The 21255-nt window shown below is 54.2% G+C and overlaps 1 protein-coding gene across 4 annotated transcripts in view; it reads right to left on the bottom strand.

Annotated features, from left to right (window-relative positions):
- Positions 1–21255, bottom strand: part of CAMSAP3 (calmodulin regulated spectrin associated protein family member 3) — a 46977-nt gene that overhangs the window by 6940 nt on the left and 18782 nt on the right. The window contains exons 3-13 of one of the 4 annotated variants that reach the window (XM_044453674.1): positions 14677–14811; positions 13775–13873; positions 13080–13112; positions 12081–12128; positions 9409–9547; positions 9141–9280; positions 8153–8246; positions 6525–6576; positions 4681–4757; positions 3797–3869; positions 993–2724 (exon numbers count right to left, since the gene is read on the bottom strand). In XM_044453674.1, coding sequence (XP_044309609.1) covers positions 993–2724; positions 3797–3869; positions 4681–4757; positions 6525–6576; positions 8153–8246; positions 9141–9280; positions 9409–9547; positions 12081–12128; positions 13080–13112; positions 13775–13873; positions 14677–14811 — 2622 coding nt within the window. The remainder of the gene's footprint in view (positions 1–992; positions 2725–3796; positions 3870–4680; positions 4758–6524; positions 6577–8152; positions 8247–9140; positions 9281–9408; positions 9548–12080; positions 12129–13079; positions 13113–13774; positions 13874–14676; positions 14812–21255) is intronic. The other 3 variants (XM_044453675.1, XM_044453677.1, XM_044453678.1) reach the window with 3 other exon arrangements.

Below are 21255 nucleotides of genomic sequence, written 5' to 3'. Positions count from 1 at the left end.
GTGATGTATTGTATTTATGTTTGTCTAAAAAAAATAAAAAGGGGGGAGAAATACAGGACATCAGTATTGGGAGGAGGCTGCAGGCAGGGAGTCCTAACCAATGCAGCGTCTCTCTCCACGTCCACGAGGATGGACAGCCAACCTGGCTGCTCTACTTCCTACCCACCCCAAGGCTGGCTCCAATCCGTCTGGGCGAGCTTACAGAGAACATCCTGACTGCGCGCAGCTTTTTCTACCAGCGTTATAGCCTGCGTGATCCAGGTCGCTACGAGTGTCAAAGAAAATGTGGCTCACAGCATCCATAGTGGGGACCAGGATCCCAGTGGAAGGCAGCAGCCAAAGTCATGGTACTATCAAGCCTTGAAACTGGGTCAGACAGGCAGAAAGCGCAGGAAGCACCACTGCAGATTCCTGCCCCAGGCCGCCCCAGCAGCAACCGGCACGGGCTCGATCCGCACTGCGCCGTCCCTCATCCAGGGCAGAGCTCTGGGAGTTCGCGTGTGAGCACTACACTTGCTCCCCGCAGGGCGTTGCAGGGAGCTGTGTCACCAGCAGAGAGCAGCAGGTGGCACGAGCGAACCAGCCAGTGGCAGTGGCAGGGCAGGGCAGGCCCTGAAATAAGACCTTTCCTTTCCTAACCAAAGGACCTTAAAAAGGAAGTGTAGCTTTAAATGGCATGGCTCCACACATGCCCGACCAACCCATCTGCAAGCTCTGGGCATAGCGATGCCCAGCAAGGGGCCCCCTGGAATCCCAGCTCTGCTGCTGAGCTCGCATGCAGCCGGCTCACATGACCTGCCGCCAGCCAGCAGAGCCCAAACCACAACACCTGTCTGTGCTCCGCTCCACACCCGGTCAGAATTGGCTGGTCCCAGGAGAAAAGTCAAGTCCAGCTTGCTCTTCCACGGCCACCCCCTTCTTCCAGAGCCTCTCCCGGGGCAAGCCCAAGGAATTGGCTGTAAGCCACTGGTAGCCAAAGGGAAAGTTCTCACCTTGAAAAAGAAGCCCAGCCCAGAACGGGGCTCAGAATCCAGCGTCTCCGCAATGGATTCCTCCAGCGAGTCATCCCCGTCTATCTCCTCCTCCTCCTCCCCCTTCAGGCTGGACAGAGGGATTTCTATCAGACTGCTGCGCCGGTCACTGGGAGAGGAAACATCACTGGTGCCGTCACCGGAAACGCGTCCGTTGCCCCCCTGCGGGGGCACCGAGGCCACGGGCCTCAAGTTGCTCTGGGCCTCTGCCTCTGGCACGGGCAGCTCCTCATCCTCGGCAAAATGCAGGGAGGAGCGGGTCTGCACAGTCACCTGGCTGGGGGAGAACTTGCGGAGGTGCGGGAGGGTGTCCACATTGTGGGGAGGCGTCAGGACCCGCGTGAGGGTCGGCAGTTTGAGCTCCACTGGCCGGGCGTGCTTGGGGCTCTTGGGAGGAGCAGGGGCCGGGGACTTCTTGGGAGTTGGCTGTGGAGAGCGAGACTTGCGGGAGGGCGACGGCGAGGGCGAGGGCGAGGAGAGCTCCAGGGATGAGCGGGGGGGAGCCCCCTCGCGGCCGGTCCGTGGGGCTGGGATCACCCAGGCTTGGGCACTGGGCTTCTTCTCCTGCATGAGGCGCTGCTGCTGCTCGCTCAGGCGCTGCATGTCCAGCTGCAGCGAACTCAGGGCCGTGTTCAGCTTGGCCACCGCTCTGTTGTAGTCGCCCAGGTTCTCGTCAAGCCCTCCCGCCTTGGTGATCTCCGGGGAGAAGGTCACCTGCTTGTTGTTCTCCAGGCGGGTGCGAGGGCTGCCACCCTCCTCCTCGGCCTCCAGCTGGGCAAGGCGCTCCTCCAGGGCCAGGCGGCCATCCTCCGTCTGCCCCTGGGCATCGGGCGCCTTCTGCAGCTGCAGGAAGGCGCTCTTGCCCAACCGCTGGCGGTGGCGTGTGAAGATGGCCTCGATGCGCTTCTTCTGGGCCTCGATGGCGCGGCGCTTCTCCTCCAGCCGGGCCCCCAGCTGGCTCATCTCCGAGCTGAGGGCCGGGCTCTGGGCAGGGCTTTCCTCGGGCGGCACAGGCCCCGCCTCGGACCCCTCTGAGCTGATGCCACTGGACTTGCTCTCCACCGCCGCCAGCTTCTTCTTGCGCTCCGCAAAGCTTGTCATGCGCACACCGGAGGCCGAGGACGCCGTGCTGTCGGGCTGCGAGCTCAGCGAGCTCACGCATGAGGTCGAGTCATCTGGGGCCCCCGCAGGCCGCGGGGGCTCCTCCACATCAGAGTCCAGGCTGCCCTCCTGGGCTGGTTCCGCGCCGTTGGGTGGCCCATTGTGGCAGCGGTACACGATGGGCGCAGGGGCCTTCTCCGGCACAGCAGCTTTTGGCGGGTCGGGCGAGTGCAAGTAGAAGCCATCCGGGGCACCCTCGGGAAGCAGCCGCTCACTGCTGTGGATGATCTGCAGGGCCTCCTCAATGGTGGGCAGGTCAGAGTAGCCGTCACTCAGCCCGTTCTCCAGGGCCAGCCCCTCCTGGCTCTTGTGCCCTGCCCCGTGCAGCGACGGCCCCACCGACCCATTGGGGGCCTCAGCCGCCTCACTGGTCCGCGGGCAGGGGGAGCGGGGCAGGGTGGGATACAGGGCAGGTGCCAGGCTGTCCGAACTGACTGAGCGGAGGATGCCTACCGGGTTGCCCATCACAATGTCCACATCGCTGTCCAGGCCAAAGGGGATGCTGAAGGAGACAGCCTGGGACAGCGGGTGGCTGGGAAGGACAGGGAAAGGAGGAGGGGACTGTTAGGAGCTTTGTGCTTCCCTGTCCAAACTACACTGTTTTGTCCTTCCTGGATTCCTGTTTCCAAAAACTGCTGTACTTCTGACAGCTCTCAGAGACAAGTGCTAGCAAAAAGCTGTGTGCGCATTGTTCCACCTTCCTAAGAACCTATAATCTTGCGAATGGATAGAGAAGTTGGGAAAACTGGGACTTGAGGGTGGATGGGAGAAGTCAAAAAGCCTGAAGATCTTACTGCAAAGGGGGAAGGAAGCCTGAGGATCTCACTGCAAGGGAGGGGGAGGCGCCCATCCCCTCTCACAAGCAGCGATCACTTGCAGCTTTGCTTTGACTTGGCCGCTGGCCCTTCGACTGCTGTCATGTCAAAACAGGGCATACCACAATCTCTCCGGGTCAATGTCCAGGGCTGGGTACCTGCTGCACTTTGCCAGCAGGCATCCTCCAGGGCATTGCCCAGATGAGGCTACCCATGTTCAGACTGGATGAACAAGTCTGAGTCTGAGATACACGCACACACACACATGTGCACGTGCACACACCCACACAATTACAAAAAAGGTGCGTGTATTCTCAGGGCACCATAAAATTATTTCAGGAAGTAGCAGCAAACTAGTGGCAGCCATCCAATGTGCTGCTTGGGCACTTCAGAAGGGTTCCGGCTGTGACGCGGGCAAAATTGCCAAGAGGTTCAGACAACATGACAGCCCATCATGGGTAAAACTATCCCTAGAACATCCCAGGGGCTCTCGGGTGGTTTGTTGTGCTGCGGGGAAGCCTCCCTGTGGGAAGCAGTCTGTATTCGGGTGACATGACAAGTTATCAGTGATGGGTCACTGCATGGTGTGAACAAGCTCACTATCTGTAACCTTTACATGGGTTTAAATCCATCCATCCCGCCCACCACTAACATACATAAAATGTGTGCTGGCAAGTACAAATGCAGCATAGGGTTACAGCGTTTGACTCGACAGCTTGCGAAGACCTTCGTGGTCCCCCTCCGCATCTTCCAGGACTACCATCCCCACGCTCCCACGGTACTTCTCACCTGAGCTGCTTCTTGCTCCACGCTTTCCCAAAGCCTTCTACGTGGGACATGGATGTGGAATGATGCAAGGAGCCTGTGGGCACGAAGAGACAGAAGTACAGGAGGAGTAAAACCACGACTGTCTCTTGGCAACGTCACGGCAAGAGTCAAAGCACACACCCACAGGGATGGCTGGCACCAGAGGGGGAAAGCTCCTGCGCACAGGGCTGAGGAAGCTGTGCCTGTCCAGAAGTTTTTAAGGCTCAATTCTCCTCAGCCCAAGCCAGTTTGACCGATGAGGAGAGATAAAGAGCTCTTTTGGACACCAAGCATGCATTTGCAAGAAAAAAACTAAACAAAAACCACACTCTCCCCCAGGAGTATGCAAAGCAATTAGTACAAACACAGATTACTGTTGACATCTCAGATTATGTCCACAACTCTCTTTTGAAGTTATAATTAAAATCTAGTTTCTCAGGATGAAGCATCACTGAAGTCCAGCTTACAATGCAGTCCTATACACGCCTGCCGCATATTGTGCATGGGATTGCAGCAGCCCTGGGTGCTTTACACTATATAAGCAGTTTAATAACATCGGTTCTTAGTCATGAGATTAATCAATGCAAAGCACACCTTTTCAGAACTCTTAAAACTGTGCCTGCCGAGACAGGCTTACTATGGCTGTGTTACCCCTGAAAAACATGCAGAAACTGACCAGGACTACTGAAACTTGCTTTCAAGGCAACAAAAAGGAGCCCCACAGGAGATGTTGATAGATATGATCAAGGCATGCCCGAAGGACCTCTAAGAGGCTTGTGCTCTGCTTAACCATGTAATGCAATTCCTCTTCTTTGCATGGGGGGCAGGGGCAGAAAATGAAACAAACACAGCCAGCAGCATCTCACCTAAGGAACCACAGAGGGGGGACTGCGCCTGCCCTCCAGGTAGCAGTGGGTGGCGAAAGTTGAACACTGGGGAGCTGCTAATAGAACAAAAGAGACAAGCAGAGATTAGATCAAGACAGGGACATAGTTACAAAACCTGTGGCCACATACAGGAAGGCTAATGCAGGAGCTCATTGGTTAGGAGGGTGGCAACCAACGCTTGTACTGGGGCTGGCCCAGACAGGGGTTCAAACCACCTAGCAGCACAAATAGAGGTGACCTGCAAAACATGCCAGGGAAGGCTGCAGCGGCCAAGTGGGCGGGCGTGGAAAGCCAATTCTACCGGGAAAACGCCTAGAGTTTTGGGGGTGGGAGACAGAAATTCAAGAAGGACTTTACACAACACGAGAATTGCTGAGAATTGCTGCATCACACGCACACACATTTAGAGCGCAAAGTGTCAGTCTGCTCATTCATTTGACAAATAAAGCGAACATGTAGTTACAGGCTTGCAGAAACCAGTTCCTTTAATGTGCTGCCTAAAGGCATTCCCATAGCTTGGGAATGGGAGGAGATCAGTGGCCACCTTAAGATCAGAGCCTTTCCCTGTCCCCCAAGGAGGACGACAATTTCTACTGGCCTGGAGCAATTTGAGAACAGCCTCTCTGACCAGGAGAGTGCTCCTCTTTCCCCTACCGATGCAACTCAATCCAGGTAGAGCTGGGGGGGAGGGGGGTCTCCTGATCAACAGCTACAGCTGACCAGCCGAGGGGGCATGCTGCCCCCCAACTAAGATGCTTAGGACTCAATTCTCTCCTTGCAGCAAAGAAAAATCCCACCAGCCTGAAACATAAGGAGGCACTGAGCCACCATAAAATACAAGGCATGTTCCTCCCACCCTGATTGCTGGAATAGCTCCTTCCAGATTGAGTTTCCCTGAGCAGTTGCTTATATGTAAAGAGTCCCTTGGGCAAGCAGAGAGGTAGCAGCCAACAGCAGAGCAATCAGGTGCTATCTAGCTCAGCCTGCTGCACAGCAGGATCACCCTGTCACAAATTGGCACCAATTACCCGTCCATGAAGAAATATTTGCCTGCTTTGAGCCAGGATCCTGGGGCACTGCTGAGCTGGAATGGGCAGCCACCAGCGGCTCAGCTTCAATGCTCCTGAGGCTGCTTGAAGCCGTCCATCAACATCTGTGCGGCTCAACAGTTTGGCAGGTTGCTGCCTTGACACTGCCCCATTCCGGCATTACCCCAAACATGGCAGGCCACATCTCAAAGCCTTGGAGGTGGCTTACCAGGCTGCCAGTGACAGCACATGCCAAAACAGCACAGGTCCAACCCATTTCACTATGTATCTGCAGTGAAGGACAAGATGGCATCTCCCTTCCTTCCATGGACAAAAGCCAGTCAGACTGGCTGTTAGTCTTGCTTCAACACAGACGTCAGGACAGCTTCCTTCAGGATGCCTCAGAATCTGCCACTGGAGGCAGCTGCCTCGCTTTGCCTAAGGATAGGGCCAGTTCTGCCTCAAGGAAAGGCAGCCTCTGATTATGGTCAGGAACCAGAGCTAACACAGACCAACCCAGTGACAGTCCTCTTGGAGGGTCCAGCTGATAAAATGTCAGGGTACCACTGCTCAGAAGAAGAGGACCCGCTGTGAAGCCACCACTGATCCCCCTCACTCTGCAAGCTTTGGCTCCAGAACAGGGCTCTGTGTGGAGTGTGCCCCTAAGAAACCATTCCGCCTCATTTAATCACTTATTTTTCCATGTACACCCAAGCATCGCCTCCAGCACAGACAAGCAAGGGGGAGCACGGTGTGTGCTCAAAGGGGTGACGAAAGCGCCGGAGGCTCACTCACCTGTTGTTGTTCCCACTATTGGGTGTCAAAGCGTCACTCAACCCAGGGGCATCTGAAAGAGAGCAGCCACTTCAGCAAACAAGCAGGGAAGGGAAAGAGCCGAGAACGCGGGTGGGGGATTAAGTCAACAGAAGGTCAGGAGAGAGGGTGGGAATGCCAGCCACGTGTGCCAAGGTGCGTGAGAGAAGCCTGCTCCGACCTCAGCTCACACAGGAGGGCCATTGTTCCAGGACTGGGGCGTGCCAGGTCCCAGCAGCCGCTCCACTTTCTCCGCAGGGCACTGGTTGGGTGGACGGGGCGGCTGGCAGGGAGGGCTGTCAGAAACAAGCCCCAGTGTGGTGTGTGTGTGGTGCCCACGTGCAATACAGAGTGCAGCTCCATAATGCGGTCTGCACCCTCCTTATGGACGAGGTATGTAATGCACCACCTGTTGTATAAAGTGCATGAGGTTGAAAAGAAGAATGCAAAAGGGTCTGCGGCATCAAAATGCAGAACTACCTTGGAAAGGCCAGGCTTTAACAAGCACTTGGAAAAAGCATGAATGATGAACAAGGCAAAGCAGTCAACATGTGCACTTGGGAAAAAGCAGTACGACAAAACCCACAGACACTCTGCAGACGGAAGAGAAGGATGCTGCAAGGTATGTTTGGTGACAATCAGATCATAGCAGGTAAGTTTTGCTCTGTTTGCCTTCTACCTTTCCATTCTATTTAGTTCGTACTGCAAAATGTGGGAGGCATCTGCCCTGCCTCCACCTTTCTTTTAGAAAGGGAGGACTTGCCCAGAAGCCTTTACAAACTGGATTTTATTGGCTTGCACACTTTTGTATAAGTGTGGCATCCTTTCGCCCCTCAAAGCCTTGAAAAACTCTCCATTTTGTTTTAAAAAACAAGCACATAGGCAGCATGGTTTAAAAAGTCAGGAAAACTTGCAACTAATAATAACAACCCCCACTAGCCAAATTTGACTAGGATGAAATGAAAGATTTTTTGCAAAAGTTCCTTTACCTCCCCATCACTTTTGCCTTCTCTTCTCTCCCCCAGGTTTTCTCCCGGTGTGCTAAATGCCTCGAACAAATTCTCATATTGTGAAGCATACAGGATGGAGACTTGCTCCATTGGTAAACCGAGGTCTTGGCATACTCAGTGGTGATCAGGAGAGCACTGTGTATATGGCCCTACTAATAAGGACTATATTAACATGGCCTTTGTTCAACCTTGCGCCATACTATTCAGGTGTTTGCCTCACCTGTAAGCTCTACAATGCAAGAATTGGGGGGGGGGCAGAATAAAGAGTGCAAACTCTACCCCTCCCTTGCCATTCTTGTTCTTTAAAAGTGGAGAGCCTTCATGTCTTTCTAAGATTTTAAAATCCTGATTTTGCATCCTATGCAAATCCCGGGAGAGTCTCCATGGAGAGAGGTGGCTCTCTGTTGCAGCAGGCCGCAGGAGTAAGGCTAGAATGCTCTTCCTTTCATAACACTGACATGTGAGGAGAGCACATGAATAAGGCTGGGAAGAGCAAGCCACCTACAGGAAGCTGAGGATGGATGATTTCACTTGCATCTTGGAGTATCTGCGCTTCAAGCCAATTGCTACCCCCAGAGATTGGGGCAGGGACAACCGTACCTTGAAGTCTGGGCGGCTCCTTCGGGCACACGAAGTCTGGCTTCAGCACCTCAAAGCACAGGAACAACTCGGCCAGGAACACACCGACATTGATCTGGGGAAGCAGAGCCGTCATTAGCAAAGGCCTCTGGGAGGGAACACAGTCTCCTTTCCCCTCAAAGCACTGGGTCCCCAAGGCCTGAAAAGAGCCCAGAAAGGACAGGGGGTCTCTGCTCCAAGTCCCACAGAACCCCGAAATCAGACCTTCAGGGCTGGAGCTGGTGCACAGGAGTGGCACCTCCTACTGCCTCCGTCTCACCCCACCCCCTGCCCCGCCATCCAGCACTGAAGGGCCCCATTGACTCGGCAAGGCCAGCTCCTAATTAGCGACGCCGCAGGCACTGGCCAAGGCTCATTAGGGCCAGGGCAGGCTGAGCACTGGTACTAATCCGCACTTGCTCTTCATTAGCAGCCACATGGAGCACGGAGGCAGCCCTTCCCCTCTGGGCCAGGTCCGTGGCAGTGGAGACCTTCTGGGTGGTGACTGTCCACTGCCACAAAGACAGCGCTCCATCCTGCAGCCAGGCCATCCCTAATCCCTCCCAGCAGCAGAGGCACCCTGGCTAAGGACCATCTTGACAGTTACTTTCAAGCCTACTGAATTTTTAGATCTTTATTTCACGTTCACATGGCACTTTTACACTTCTAGAAGTGCTGCTGTTTGCTTGATTATGCTTTTAATGGTTGAGAACTCCCTGGAGAGCTTCAAGCCACTGGAGAGTACAGAAATGAAATTAATCTGAAATTCAGAGAGTGGGCTCAGGCTGAGGCAGGCCCTTGGTCCATCTATTCCAGCTGTGTCGCCACTGATTGACAGCCATGGTTCTTTAGGGCTGCAGACAGAAATATTTCCAGTTCCACCGGGAGATGCTGGAACTGAACCTGGGGCCTCTTGTCTGTAAAGCAGGGGCTCTACGCTTCGCCTCGCCTCTCCAGCTGCACAACTCACCCTCAGCGTTGGGGGCATGTACAGCAGGTCCTCCAGCGAGAGGAAGCAGGAGCGACCCAGGTAGTCGGAGCAGAAGCCCTGGATGAGCTGCAGGTTATACAGGCTGTCTGCCACAGACATCGTCTCCTTCAGGCACACATCTGTCCAGGCAGGAAAGGGTGCAAGATCCGTTAGAGGCGACAGGGGGGAGAGGAGGTCCGCTCCCAGGTGCTGCCAACCTGCAAACGGCCACCCCATCCTTCCACGCCAATCCAAAGCACGGACTCACCCTCGAGGCGTACAACTTGGGGGCAGTAGTAGTGGATGGTGGCAGCAATGGCGGCCCCGCTGGCAAGATCCTTCAGGCCTGTGATGGCAGGGAAACAGGGAGTCTGTTTGGGCAGTGCCTTGTCCTTCCGGTAGCGGATCTGAGCAGGACAGAGATGCAGGAAGAAGTCAAAATGGCACCAGGAGCTGGCCCGTGCGAGGGCCACCTAAAAGCCGGATCAGTGTCCTCCCTTGTCCATGACTCTGCCCCCCCCCCCGAGCTGCTCTGCCCTAAAGCCCATTCTGCTCCAAACCTGACCATGCAGCGACCCTCATACCCTGTTCCTGGAGTGGATGCCCAGAGGCTCATGGCCAGCTGGACCCTCCCCAAGCAAACAAATAAAAGGTGTGCACACCGTATGGTACCTCCATTCCCCACCCCAGACCAAGAGCAGAGTGCATGCTGGGAGGGGAACAAGGATCTAAAGCGGGGAGAGGGCAAGCGAGAACCTGGGCCACGGCCCCTTCAAAGGCAGCCCAGAAGGAAAGCAGGAGGAAGGGGAAGAAGCAGCCACTGCAGGAATAGAAAAGGAGACCCTCTCCCTTCTATTGTAGCTCCAGGTGACCCAGAAGGGCAGGCCTCCCTTTCCCCTTTCCCAGCACTGTTCCAAGAGAGGTCCTTGTCTCACACTTGGCCCAAACAGCTGCATTACCACAATGCCTGGGGCAAGGAGATGCTAGAATGGCAGGATTCACACTGGACAGGAGAGATGGCAGAGGGGCCATCCGTCAAGCTTTCCCCTCCATCGGGCCACGGCAAGTTATCCTTTCCCACTCCAAACATGCTTGTCCTCACCCCAGGACACAGCAGACAAGACAAAGGCAGCCCCCACACCAGAGAAACACACAGAGCAGGGCAGGCCACGCATTGACAGTGTACGGGGGAAGGGGGGGGTGCACAGACAGACACAGACACCCAGCAGGCCAGCAGGAGGAGGGGGAGAAAACTCAAACTAGGCAAAGGGGCACCTCCGTTCCTGCTGCAAGGAGCTGGAGGAAGGCTCAGCGGGAAAGGACGGGTGCAAACAGTGGGCCACACAGAGCAAGCCCTCGATGCAGGCTTCCTACCCGCTCCCAGGCCCAATCCTGCTGAAATCAGGACTGCAGAGCACAAGGCCTGCCCTCCTGCTGCGGATCAGACATCTGCCACTCGGGGGAAGGCAGGGAGGGAGCCCGAGCAAACAGAAGGAGTGGGGTGGTCATCTGGCCAGAGAGACCGAGCAGGGCAGCTCCAAACACAGCCGTGAGGGTTCAAGCAGCCACGTCTGCCTTCCATGCTTCCCTTCCCAGTGCAAGGACGTGCGTTGCCATGTCAAGGACAGACATCCCGCCCTGACAGGCAAGGTGCCTGCCTGAAAGGGGAGGTGCCAGCTGAGGCTTCTGTGGACTCTGCAAAGGCAAAGGAGTCCGTGTGGCAAAGCTGCTGGCATGCTGGACTAGGATTTGGGAGATCCAGGTTCTAGTCCCCACTTGGCCATGAAGCTCGCGGGGGCAAGTCACTGAGTCTCAGCCTAACCTACCTCACAGGGGGCTCGTGAGGATAAAATGGAGAGGAGCAGGAGGAGCATGTATGCTACCTTGGGCTCCCTGCAAGAGGAAAAAGGCAAGATATTAAATAAGCGAACGAACGAATGAATGAATACATGGGACACGTGGCTGTTTGACCCAGCGTAATCAAAGCAGCCCGGAGCACCTTACTTAAGCCACAGCGGGCTGAGGTGCGCCTGCGCATTGGGAATGCGTGGGGAAAGTGTGTGCAGGTGGGACTCTGTCAGGTTCCCCGGGCTCAGCAAGCCAGACTCCTGTCCGCTTCGCTGCAGCCCTGAGCCTGAGCCCTTGGAGAGCAAGGCGCCAAGGAGGAGCCAAGCCCCATGCATGCGCACGCAGCCTCCCTCTCCCGCATCAGGAGCGGCTGCACCTGGTGCGGAAGAAGGCTGCTAGTTGTGCAACAGGGGACCCACTCTACTTCTTCACTTTGGGAGACTGGGCCGAGCACAAGAGGATGTCTGGGAATACTTGCAAGGATGGAATCCAACAGAGTTCCTCCCTGGTTGCCACTTGCCATGTGCTCTGAACTTGGGCAGCAGGGACCGTGCAACGGTCAAACAACTCTCTTAACCTGTGGCCTGTCGCCGGGTTATGCATGGGTCCTTTAACCCTTGCGCAACTCCTGCTGCCTGAGTTCACATGACACGATAAGCCAGGGCCAGGTGTTCAATATTTGAAATGGCCATCTGTACATGTCATTGCCCTCCATGGCCCAAATAAGCCACGGCAGGCTGTTTGACCATGCAAGCCCACTGCTGTTGTGTTCGGATGCCTTCGGGGCGAGAGGAACTAATGACACTGACTCCCCACAGCAGTCACCGAGTGACATGTGTCTTGCACTGTGAACATCTGGAGCCACTAGAAGCAGCTGCCTGCTCCCCCGAACGTATGGAAAGGCCCCTGGAAGTGTCGGCAAGGGGGTGGGGAGCTCGCCTCTTGAAGCTCCAGGCAAGTTGGCAGCAAGTGGGGTGGGGGCAAGCCCATTGCAGCAGGAACAGCCAAGAGCTCTAGAACAGCAACCCAAGTGGATGGCAAGGCGGTGCAGGTGGGCGGGCGGGCGAGCACGCGCGCCGGCGGATACGTTACCACAGGAGGCTTATTCCCCGACTCCTTCAAACAAAAAGCGATGGCATGCTGGATGCAATAGCAAAGAAAAGAGAGAGCCTGATCAATGCACCCGCAAGGAGGGAGGGAGGAGGGAAGGGTTGCGGCCTTGCAAGGCTGGGGGCGGGGGCTGCTCTAAGGGGCGACGGGGGCTCTAGCTCAGGCCTGGCATCCTGCCTACATCACTCCCTCCCAGCATGCACTGGAAAACTCAAAGCCCCGTCCTGTCGACAACACCCCACATCCTATCCAGACCTTCTGGACAAAGTATCCTCTGGCCACATACTTGGCTACATCAAGCAGAGCAGGGCAGCAAGCAAAGGTATGTGTGGGAGACGGGGGGCAGAAGGCAACAAAAATGGGGCAGGGATAAAGGCATGTCATGTGACTAGCATGCTGGTCCTGCTTGACAGCCCCAGGCGTGAGCTGCCCCGCTCTGGCCGTCTCTTAGCCCCTCCACACCAGTGGCACGTGAGGACTGTGCGTCGGTCTCTGGAGGATGGCTCTGGTGCTGGAGCACCTGCCGCCTCAAGGGGGCCGTGTCAGTTATCCAGGCAGGAGGAAGAGGCTTGGGGACCCGACCCACACACAAGCACGCACAACTAGCAAGCTGCCCCTCCGGGGTCCCCACAGGAGGAGACCTGGAGCTAAGAGAGACCAAAGCCGGTACAGATGGTGGAGGAAAGGGAGATGAGAACAAAGGATGCTGGGATATACCAGCATCCCGGCCGCTGGTGTCTCGTACAGGCCACTCCTACTGCCCAGACCAGTGGGACCCCTCTGCCCTCACAGTTCAGTGCCTACCCCTGGGGAGCAGAGCAGCTTAGCCACCAGAACCTGTCCTCAAGGGAAGCCCTCCCTACCACACAGATGCTGCTGCTCCAAGGTCCTAAACCCCCAGCATCCTTTGCTCTGGGTCCCCCGGCATGCAGCACAGGAGCTGAGGCAGCAGGGAGATAATAAGTAAAGCCGCCCACTTACAGGAACCAGTTTCCAGTACCACCTTGTGGGACACTGAAGCAGAGGTAGGAGAGAGAGAGAGGAGGCCACGGGGAGGAGAAGAGGAAAGAGATGCAGAAAAAGACAAGCTCCATCACGTACTGCACCTGGACTGCATCACACTCACAGCATAGGCAGCCAGAAAGGCAGCTTGGCTGGGATGAGACCAACATGCCCATCAGGGGTGGAGAGGGGATGGCCGCCCAGACAGGCTCGCCCCTCCCCTTCCCTCCCACCCCAAACTTCCCACAGTTCCAGCCTGGCAGCCCCAGCCAGCCCCACAGAAGAGCTTTGGGGAGAAGTCAGCGCCTCCCATTTCCCAGGAAAACAAAGGGGCTGCCCACAGGGCAAGGGGGGATGAGGCAGACCAAGACCACCACACGGGCGTTTGACAAGGGGGAGCGGGGAGTTCCCAGACCTGAGGTGAAGGGAAAGCAGGGAGGAAGCCAGTTCTGTCCTCTAAGGCAGGATGGTGGGGAAGGAGCAGCTCATACACAGAGCAAAGCTAGTGTGGAAAGCCACCCTTCCCTTCCTTTGCCCCACCACCCTTGGGCCAATGGGGTAGGGTCTGCAGACCTCCTGCCAACCCCCTGCCCGCAGTCATGCCGCAGCCCAGGTGTGAGGCTGCCAACCCGCCTGGCTGCATTCAGAGGGAAGCCGCAGCAAGGCACACGCACCTTGGGACCACTGTTGGAGGCCGCCGTCTGGCCGTCTGTGCCAGGAGCAGAGCGCTGAGAACATTCCTGCTCTGTGTTCTGCTGGATCTTGTGGATGATCTGCAGGGAAGCAACCAGAGGGATGCTGTGGACAAACACCGCCGCTTCAGCCCCCACAAACCCCTGAGGTGCGGAAGACGATGTGCCCCTTCCATTCACCTCCCAAACGGGACACAGTGTGCCTGCATGTGTCTGTGTTTGTGCATGTCCACAAACACACTCCAAAACTCTTCAGTGTTGAGAGGCCCATGAACCTAACCCCCCCCCCCACCCCAGACCTGTCCTTCTGCTTCCCTATCGCCCATGAAAAGCAGTGGCAGCAGGTGCTGCAGCCTGCTTGCTCTCTGTCTGTCTGCCTGTCTGCCTGTCAGCAAGCAAGCAAATCTGGCAGCAGAGAGGAGGAAGAGGATGAGAGCAACAGCTGGTGACCGCAAGGGACAGAAGGGCGACTCTTCGAAGGGTCCAAGGGCCATTTGAAAGCTGTAGCTGGCACTGATTGGATTTCTGCACACACCCCTTTCTCCTATGAGATCATGAATTACATTTTTACCTTGCCTCCATCCTGTTGGTTAAGGCTGATTCACAGCAGCTCCATCGCTAGCTCTCTGGGTCCCAAAAGGGTGCGCAGTCCAAGTAAACCCACTGCCAGCTACTAACCGGCCCCACAGTTTGCATGTCAGAGGGCATGGACTAGCGAGGCCAGGCTCCCAAGTCCCACTGAGCCAAGAAGCTCAGTGGCTGTCGCAGCCTAACTGCTCTCACAAGGCCGGGGTGCGCGTGAAGTGGCAGAACCCAACCACATTACCCCGAGTGATCTGGAGGAGGGAGTAACTGCACACACAACAAGGGAACACTTAGAGTACCATGTCTATCCAGTGCAGAAGTTTCTGGTCCCAGGAGATGGCAGCTGGATCAGCACCGGGCACAGCGCTCCATGAGCGGGTGGCTTCCAATGCGAATGCTATCATCAGCGAGTCAATCAGTGCCAAGTGAGCACCCTGTAAGTGCGGCAAGGAAGAGTGAAGAGACAGGGCACATCAGAGATGGGTGGTAACAACAAGAGTACCCTTGCCCCACAAAGAGGGCCTGACAACACCCCATACCCCCCACCCCCAGGGTCTGAAATGTCCAGGGATGGGAGAACGGTCTAGCCACTCAGGCTGAGGCAGATGGAAGCAAGCTTAGGGTGGATTCCCAAGCTGCAGGTGTCTTATTTCTCTTCACCCTCCCAAATATTGAGAAACTCAGACCGATTCTACAGAAAGCTGACAGATGACAGAGCAACAGCTAGCCACTTCATCAAATGCACAGCTTCCCAATTTAATAACAAGGCAAGAAAGAGAGCAGCCGGAGCATACAATGAGGCACAGACATGTCTAAGAGAGAACAAGCTGCAGCAGTCAGAGCCATTGCATGCAAATTTGGAGCAGGAAAGAGGGATGCAAAGACTCCTCCATTCCCCAAGGATGGAAGCGTGGCAAAATAAAATAAAAAAATCCTCTTTTTGCCAGACTGAGCAAGCTCACTCACCTTAACCCAGTCTTACGCCACAGGAGAGCTGGATTAGTTGCCTTAAGCTTTTAATGCTGTTAAGATGAACCCAGATGAGAGCACCAGGATGTGTGCGTGTAGATATAGGGCTATCTGTATCTCCAGGTCTGCAATACACAGGCAATTTGCCCATGCGCCCGCCACCATGTGCACCAAATTCTACAGACAAGTCTCTCGGCACTAAGCGCAAGGTAATCAGGCCCACTGGTCCCGAAGCAAGGGCCCCTGCGGCTCCTGGGTAGGAGCTAACAGGATAGCCAGCAAGCCAGTGATCAAGAATACCCAAAGCTGCCTGGTACCCTAAACTGGGGGCAAAAGGGAAGGAATGGTAGGGAATTCCCAATCCACATTTGCTATCCATAGTGACCCAGTAAGATGCTTAACTGTTACCATTAAAATATCCAACACACGGTATGGGGAATAGATAGGGAAGCATAGCTTCTGTTTCATCGGGCCCATGTGAGCACCATGCGAGATTAAAAGATGCCTACGGGCTGCCTGAGCAAAGATGGGACCACCTAACTCCATCTTCCCAATTGGGTCCCCTCCAGATGTGTTGGGCTAAACCTCCTATCACTCCCAGATGGTATCACCAATCGGAATTGGAGCCCAACACAAGCTGCAGGACACTAGAAGAGGGGAAGGCTGACCTGACCCTGGAGACTTGTGCAAGGTCTCTTCTCTTCACAACTGACCCTCACTGAGCTCTTACCCACCACCTCCCATGGACATATAAAGCAGAGATTAGCAACAGGTGGCCTTCCAGATGTTGCTGGGCTGCTGGTCCCATCACCCTTGCTGGCCATGCTAATGGGAGCTGCAGTCCAAAAGCATCTAGAGGCCATGAGCTGCCCACTCTTTGTACAGGGGAAGGCTACACACCCCGAAGAACCGCAGGCTGACTCAGCGAGGAATGGGGAACTCTCCTTTCCCTGGCCTCAGGCAACAGCCGCACTGACACTGCTGGAGGATCTTCTACCAGCGAACTGCCAACAATGCGGAGCAATGAGGAGACAGGGCTCCTTTTCTCTTTCTCTCCTGCTCACCCATCACTCACATGGAGGTTCAGTGTACACCATCAGATATTCTACATAAGGTCATTCTACATGAGATGGAGCTGCATGAAAAGTTCCATGCACGTAGACGTGCTGAGGAGATTAGGCTGAACCTGCTGACATGCTCATTCTCCATATGCAAGGAGCCCAAGGGCTGTCTTCAAAGTTGATTTACTGCGTTGCTGTTTTATTCTGCTGACTATATATATTGATGCATTTCATCACAGCTTTGTTAGATCCTCAGGAAAAGCTCTGGGAAGTCAGTCCACACCTGCAAACTGGGATGAGTACAGCCCTTAACCAAAGCCCCAGAATTCACTTATGACTAAAACAAACACGACTGGCAGCCACCAAGGGGAATCCTGAGCAGCTGTCTACATACATAATGGTGCCATTTCCCTCCCCTGTCCCCGCGGCTTTACACTGATCTAATGTGGGGAGGGGGAGAGCAGAAAAACAGGATCCAAAGAGCGTGTGGCAGCAATCTGACAAGAAACTCTGTGAGGAGAGACAATTGGCAGCCTAAGGGCTGGATTAGCCACTAGGAGGGATGCTTGGGCGGAGGTGCTTGTCAGCAGTTGGTGAGGCCAGCACCTAAAGTGGGTGCTGGCAGTGCCCCTGAGGTATTTTCATAGACATACTCTTACACCTTTCCCAGATGCACAACCCACCCATCAGCAGATCGGTGCAGATGTGCTGGAGGAGGAGGCATCTTCATCAACACAGAAAGGGGCATTTTAAAAATACCTGCCCAGCACTCAACCTTGGGGATCACAATCAGGGCCTCTCTGATCTTTAACTGAGCTGAGTGGGTCAGCTTTGGCTAATCCATCAGCTGTGTCCCTACCTGGAGGAGGATTGCCTAGCAACAGTAACACACGCATTGGTTACTTCCCGCTTGGATTTCTGTAACGCGCTTTACGTGGGGCTGCCCTTGAAGACAGTCCGGATACTTTAGATGGTTCAAAATAGAGCTGCCAGGATGCTGTCGGGGACTGGGCATTATTCTCATATATAACCCCAGTCCTCTATCAGCTCCATTGGCTTCCAATCGAAGTCCAGGCTCAATTCAAGGTGCTGGTTATTACCTATAAAGCCCTAAACGGCTTGGGATCAGGATACATAAAGGAACGCCTTTTTCCCTATTTGCCCTCCCACCCCCTGAGATCAGCAGCAGAGGCCCTCCTCCGGGAACCCTCTTTGAAAGAGGTCAGGAGGCAGAGTACTCGGAGGAGAGTCTTCTCTGCAGTGGCTCCCCAACTGTGGAATGCGCTCCCCAGAGAGGTCCGCCTGGCGCCATCATTATATGTTTTTCGGTGCCAGGTCAAGACCTTTTTATTTAATCAATATTTTAATATGTTTTAATGGGAAATGGTTTTTATTGTTTGTATTTTATTGATTCGCAGCCAGAGTGGAATTGTCAATTTATCTATTTTATCTTGACCTATGTTGTAAGCCATCCAGAGACACAAGTAATGGATGGCATACACATTTTATAAACAAACAAACCAATAAATAAAATGCAGCAGAGTGGCCCCAAACCAGTGGTTCAGTACAAAGTTGACTTTCCCATCCAAAAAGAGAGTGCAGGAACAAAGCCAACCAAGCTGCAGTCTCAAGAAGCACTCTGTGAGACGATGGCTCAGTTAGGAGCTGCCCTCTCGCTCCTGCTCATACCTCAGAGGAGAAGGGCTTGGAGGAAGAGGCTCCACAGGCCAGGCAGGGAGGCCTGGGAGGCCAAATTCAGCCCATAGACCTGAGGATCCTCAACCTTGTGCTGGAACAAGCAGCATCACCAAGTGCCTGACAGAACCTGGGCAGAAAAGGAAAGGTAACCACATGTAGGTCTCTAGGAACATTTGCACTCAGGATTTGCACCCTGGAAGCGAAATCTTCCACAGCACAACAGACTGAACTGCTGCAGCTAATAAGGTGTTGACAAGGTAGTTAAATGGGAGGTTGTTAATGTGAAACTCATATTCAGAGAAAGATAAGGAAGGGGAGAATGGCTGCACTAGGAACATGCCACACTTGAAGGCAAACCATTCATTCATGCATGCATGCATTTATAGGCTGCCTATAACTGCCTAGGCCGTCCTTCAGAGCAGGGACATCCCTAACATACTTCAAGATGGAGGCTGCAGAAGCCCTCCTGCTTTAACACCTTGGCTACAGAGATGGTTGGACCCATTCCCAGCAGGAAACAGGCCTAAACCCTAGTCCAGGGCCCAGTGCATGGGCCAGAATAGAGGCTTTGTGTCAGACAAGGCTAGGGAAGTAGGATAATAGCCACAACTCAACTCCAACTGGTAACTGTTTCCAGTATCACTGCTAGCAGCAGGCCACCATGGATGTCACTACCAGCTCCCTCCACAAAGCAGCTTAGCCACAAATGTGCTTTCCCATCCTTAGAGTCGGTGTGTGTGAATGTCAGTGGTGGCAATCCAGTTACTTTCTTCCTGCCCCTGCAGGGCATTTTGTGTTCCCCATGATTCTGTCCCAAGGAAGATCTATACCTTCTTTGTAGGACTGGGAGAAGACTTCTAAAAGTTTCATCAGAATCAAGTCACAATCATTTTTTCCAAGGCCATTCCCCCTAAAATCAAATCTTTCCTTTACAACTTCCTCCACTGACAGCATTTCCTGGCACAACAAGGAGAAAGGACAACCCTCACTTTACTCTGTTGGAACTACAATCCCTCCGACCCTCCACAGACATCACAAAGGCAAAACTAATTGCAATTCGAGAGATGTGCTCAGTGCAGATCAACCTGTTGGCACCTGTTGGCAGCTGGGATCACCCCTTGTCTCCTCCTCCACGCATGCATGCAAGAACTACAACTGTTGGGTCATAGGAGTGGAAAACAAAGGTCCCACCTTCAGGTGGGAGCTGGTTAGCCATTCAAACATCCTTCTGGCCCTGGACGTAGAATCTGACAAAGCAGCCCCTCTGACTTAATGGGGCACCTTAATGTGGGAGGGGACCTTGCAATAACACAACCAGGACCTACCACAGAAGGGAATGCTTCCCCAAGGCATTACCAGTGTATTTGGAATCCCTGCCTCAAAAGTCTTGTTTTGTGCTTTTTTTTAAACCCAGAGTGGGGCTAACAAACCCCATCCTCAGCTTCTGCTGCCTGCCTGCTGCTCCCCCTTCTCAGGCACAGCTGCCTCCCTACAATGCTCTCTTTCCACCATCTGCTTCCATGCAAAAAGGAAAAAATCCTTCTCCAGTCCACCCCTCCACCTTCAGCCATGGCACTGCCTGCAATCCACATGGAGAAATACATACAAATACACAATTCTGATGAAGCTATTAAAGGTGAGTTTAAGGAAACGTACACGGAGAGCTCTCTTGTTTATCCCTACTCGAGGTAACAATAGCAATAAAGCAAAGAACAAAGACACCCTGCTCCCTTTAGCACAGCCTCCCCTAATGCCATGTCCTCCAAAAGTGCTGGACTACAGCTCCCACCCTGCCTGCCACCAACCGGGCTGGCTGAAACTGGCAGCCATGGTAGTCCAGATTACCTGGAGGACACCACGCTGGAAAATGCTGCCTTGCATATTCTCCCACACCTGCTTTTGTTTTAGACTTGTCAACTACAGTAGGAACGGCTATTCCGCTGCCCAAGATAAAGGAACCCTACATTATTCCCATGTAATTTGGTCTAAGTAGAACAGGTCTTGTATCTTGCTATGGGGCCCTTAATTTCTCCACAGATGTGCCAGAATTGCTGCATGCCTGGCCACCTAGGCTGAGCGGCATCATTATCCATCTGAGCTCCCTGGTAGGTCAGGACGTGGAGCAGGTGGTGCTCCAAGGGAGCTGCAGCAGGCTCTCCTCTCCCTGGCAGGTAACCTAAGCCCTGGGAAAACACTATTCCTGGGGTGGCTTTAGCCACACCTCCGCCCTCCCCACCCAGAGAGATGAGGGAAGGGGTTCCCACAGGGCGGCTGGGATCTAAGCTTGTAAAAGCCCCACCCTGAAGCTGTGGCGCCACATGGGACACTCCTAGTATTAACAGAGAAAGAGAAAGGCAGGCACAGAAGGAGGCTTGCGGACTTGTCTGTCATCAGCAGGGCCTCCACCAGCCCCCCTTGCACGGGGAAGTGTCCTGTCTACACCTGGCCATCAAGGGGAGCAGTTCCTTTTGGAGTTGCCTACAGCAGATTTTGCAGGCTGCCTCCTGGGTGAGAGGGAGGAAAGAGTCTTTCAGTGGAGAAAAAAAATCCCTTCTCATAATTACACTGAGAAAATGCCCAAAACAGCTAACACTCCTCTCCTTACAGAAGCACAGTTACATTTGCAACCTCCTACCAGCATCAACACTTCAGAGAACATACAGCCATTTAGGAAAACCTTATTCCCAAATTCTCACAACTTAAAGTCTCAGTTTTACTGCAGCCTCTTAGGAGTGCAGTTTCTGCCATCACAGAGTTGCAGTAGTGCGGAAGTTGTCCATGCTGAAGGATTCGATCTTCCAGGATTCTCAAATGGATCCAAGTCCTTCAAAGTGAGCAACACACTATTCTGTGGGCAACTCCACGTTCTGCAGGAAATTTATGTATTTAACCAATCTATGGACTGCTTGATTGTATCTTTAAAAAAATCTCAAAATGATTTGCAGCATGAAAGTTGCAGGGGCACAGCTCTGTGAGAGAGCACCTGCTTTGCATGCAGAAGCTCCTGGTTCAATCCTGAGCACCAGGAAGGGTGGGAAGGACTCCTAGCAAAATCCTGCAGAGCCACAGCCAGTCGGCACCAACACAACTGGGCTAGACAGACCAGCAATGTGACACTGTAAAAGGCAGCATCCTGTGATTTTGTTTAAA

Source organism: Varanus komodoensis, unplaced genomic scaffold, assembly GCF_004798865.1.
Source record: "Varanus komodoensis strain SLA01 unplaced genomic scaffold, ASM479886v1 scaffold7_1, whole genome shotgun sequence".
In the NCBI taxonomy this organism is placed as follows: Eukaryota; Metazoa; Chordata; class Lepidosauria; order Squamata; family Varanidae; genus Varanus; species Varanus komodoensis.
The sequence above is the reverse complement of the archived record's forward strand: the minus strand, read 5'-3'. Positions and strand labels throughout refer to the sequence as shown.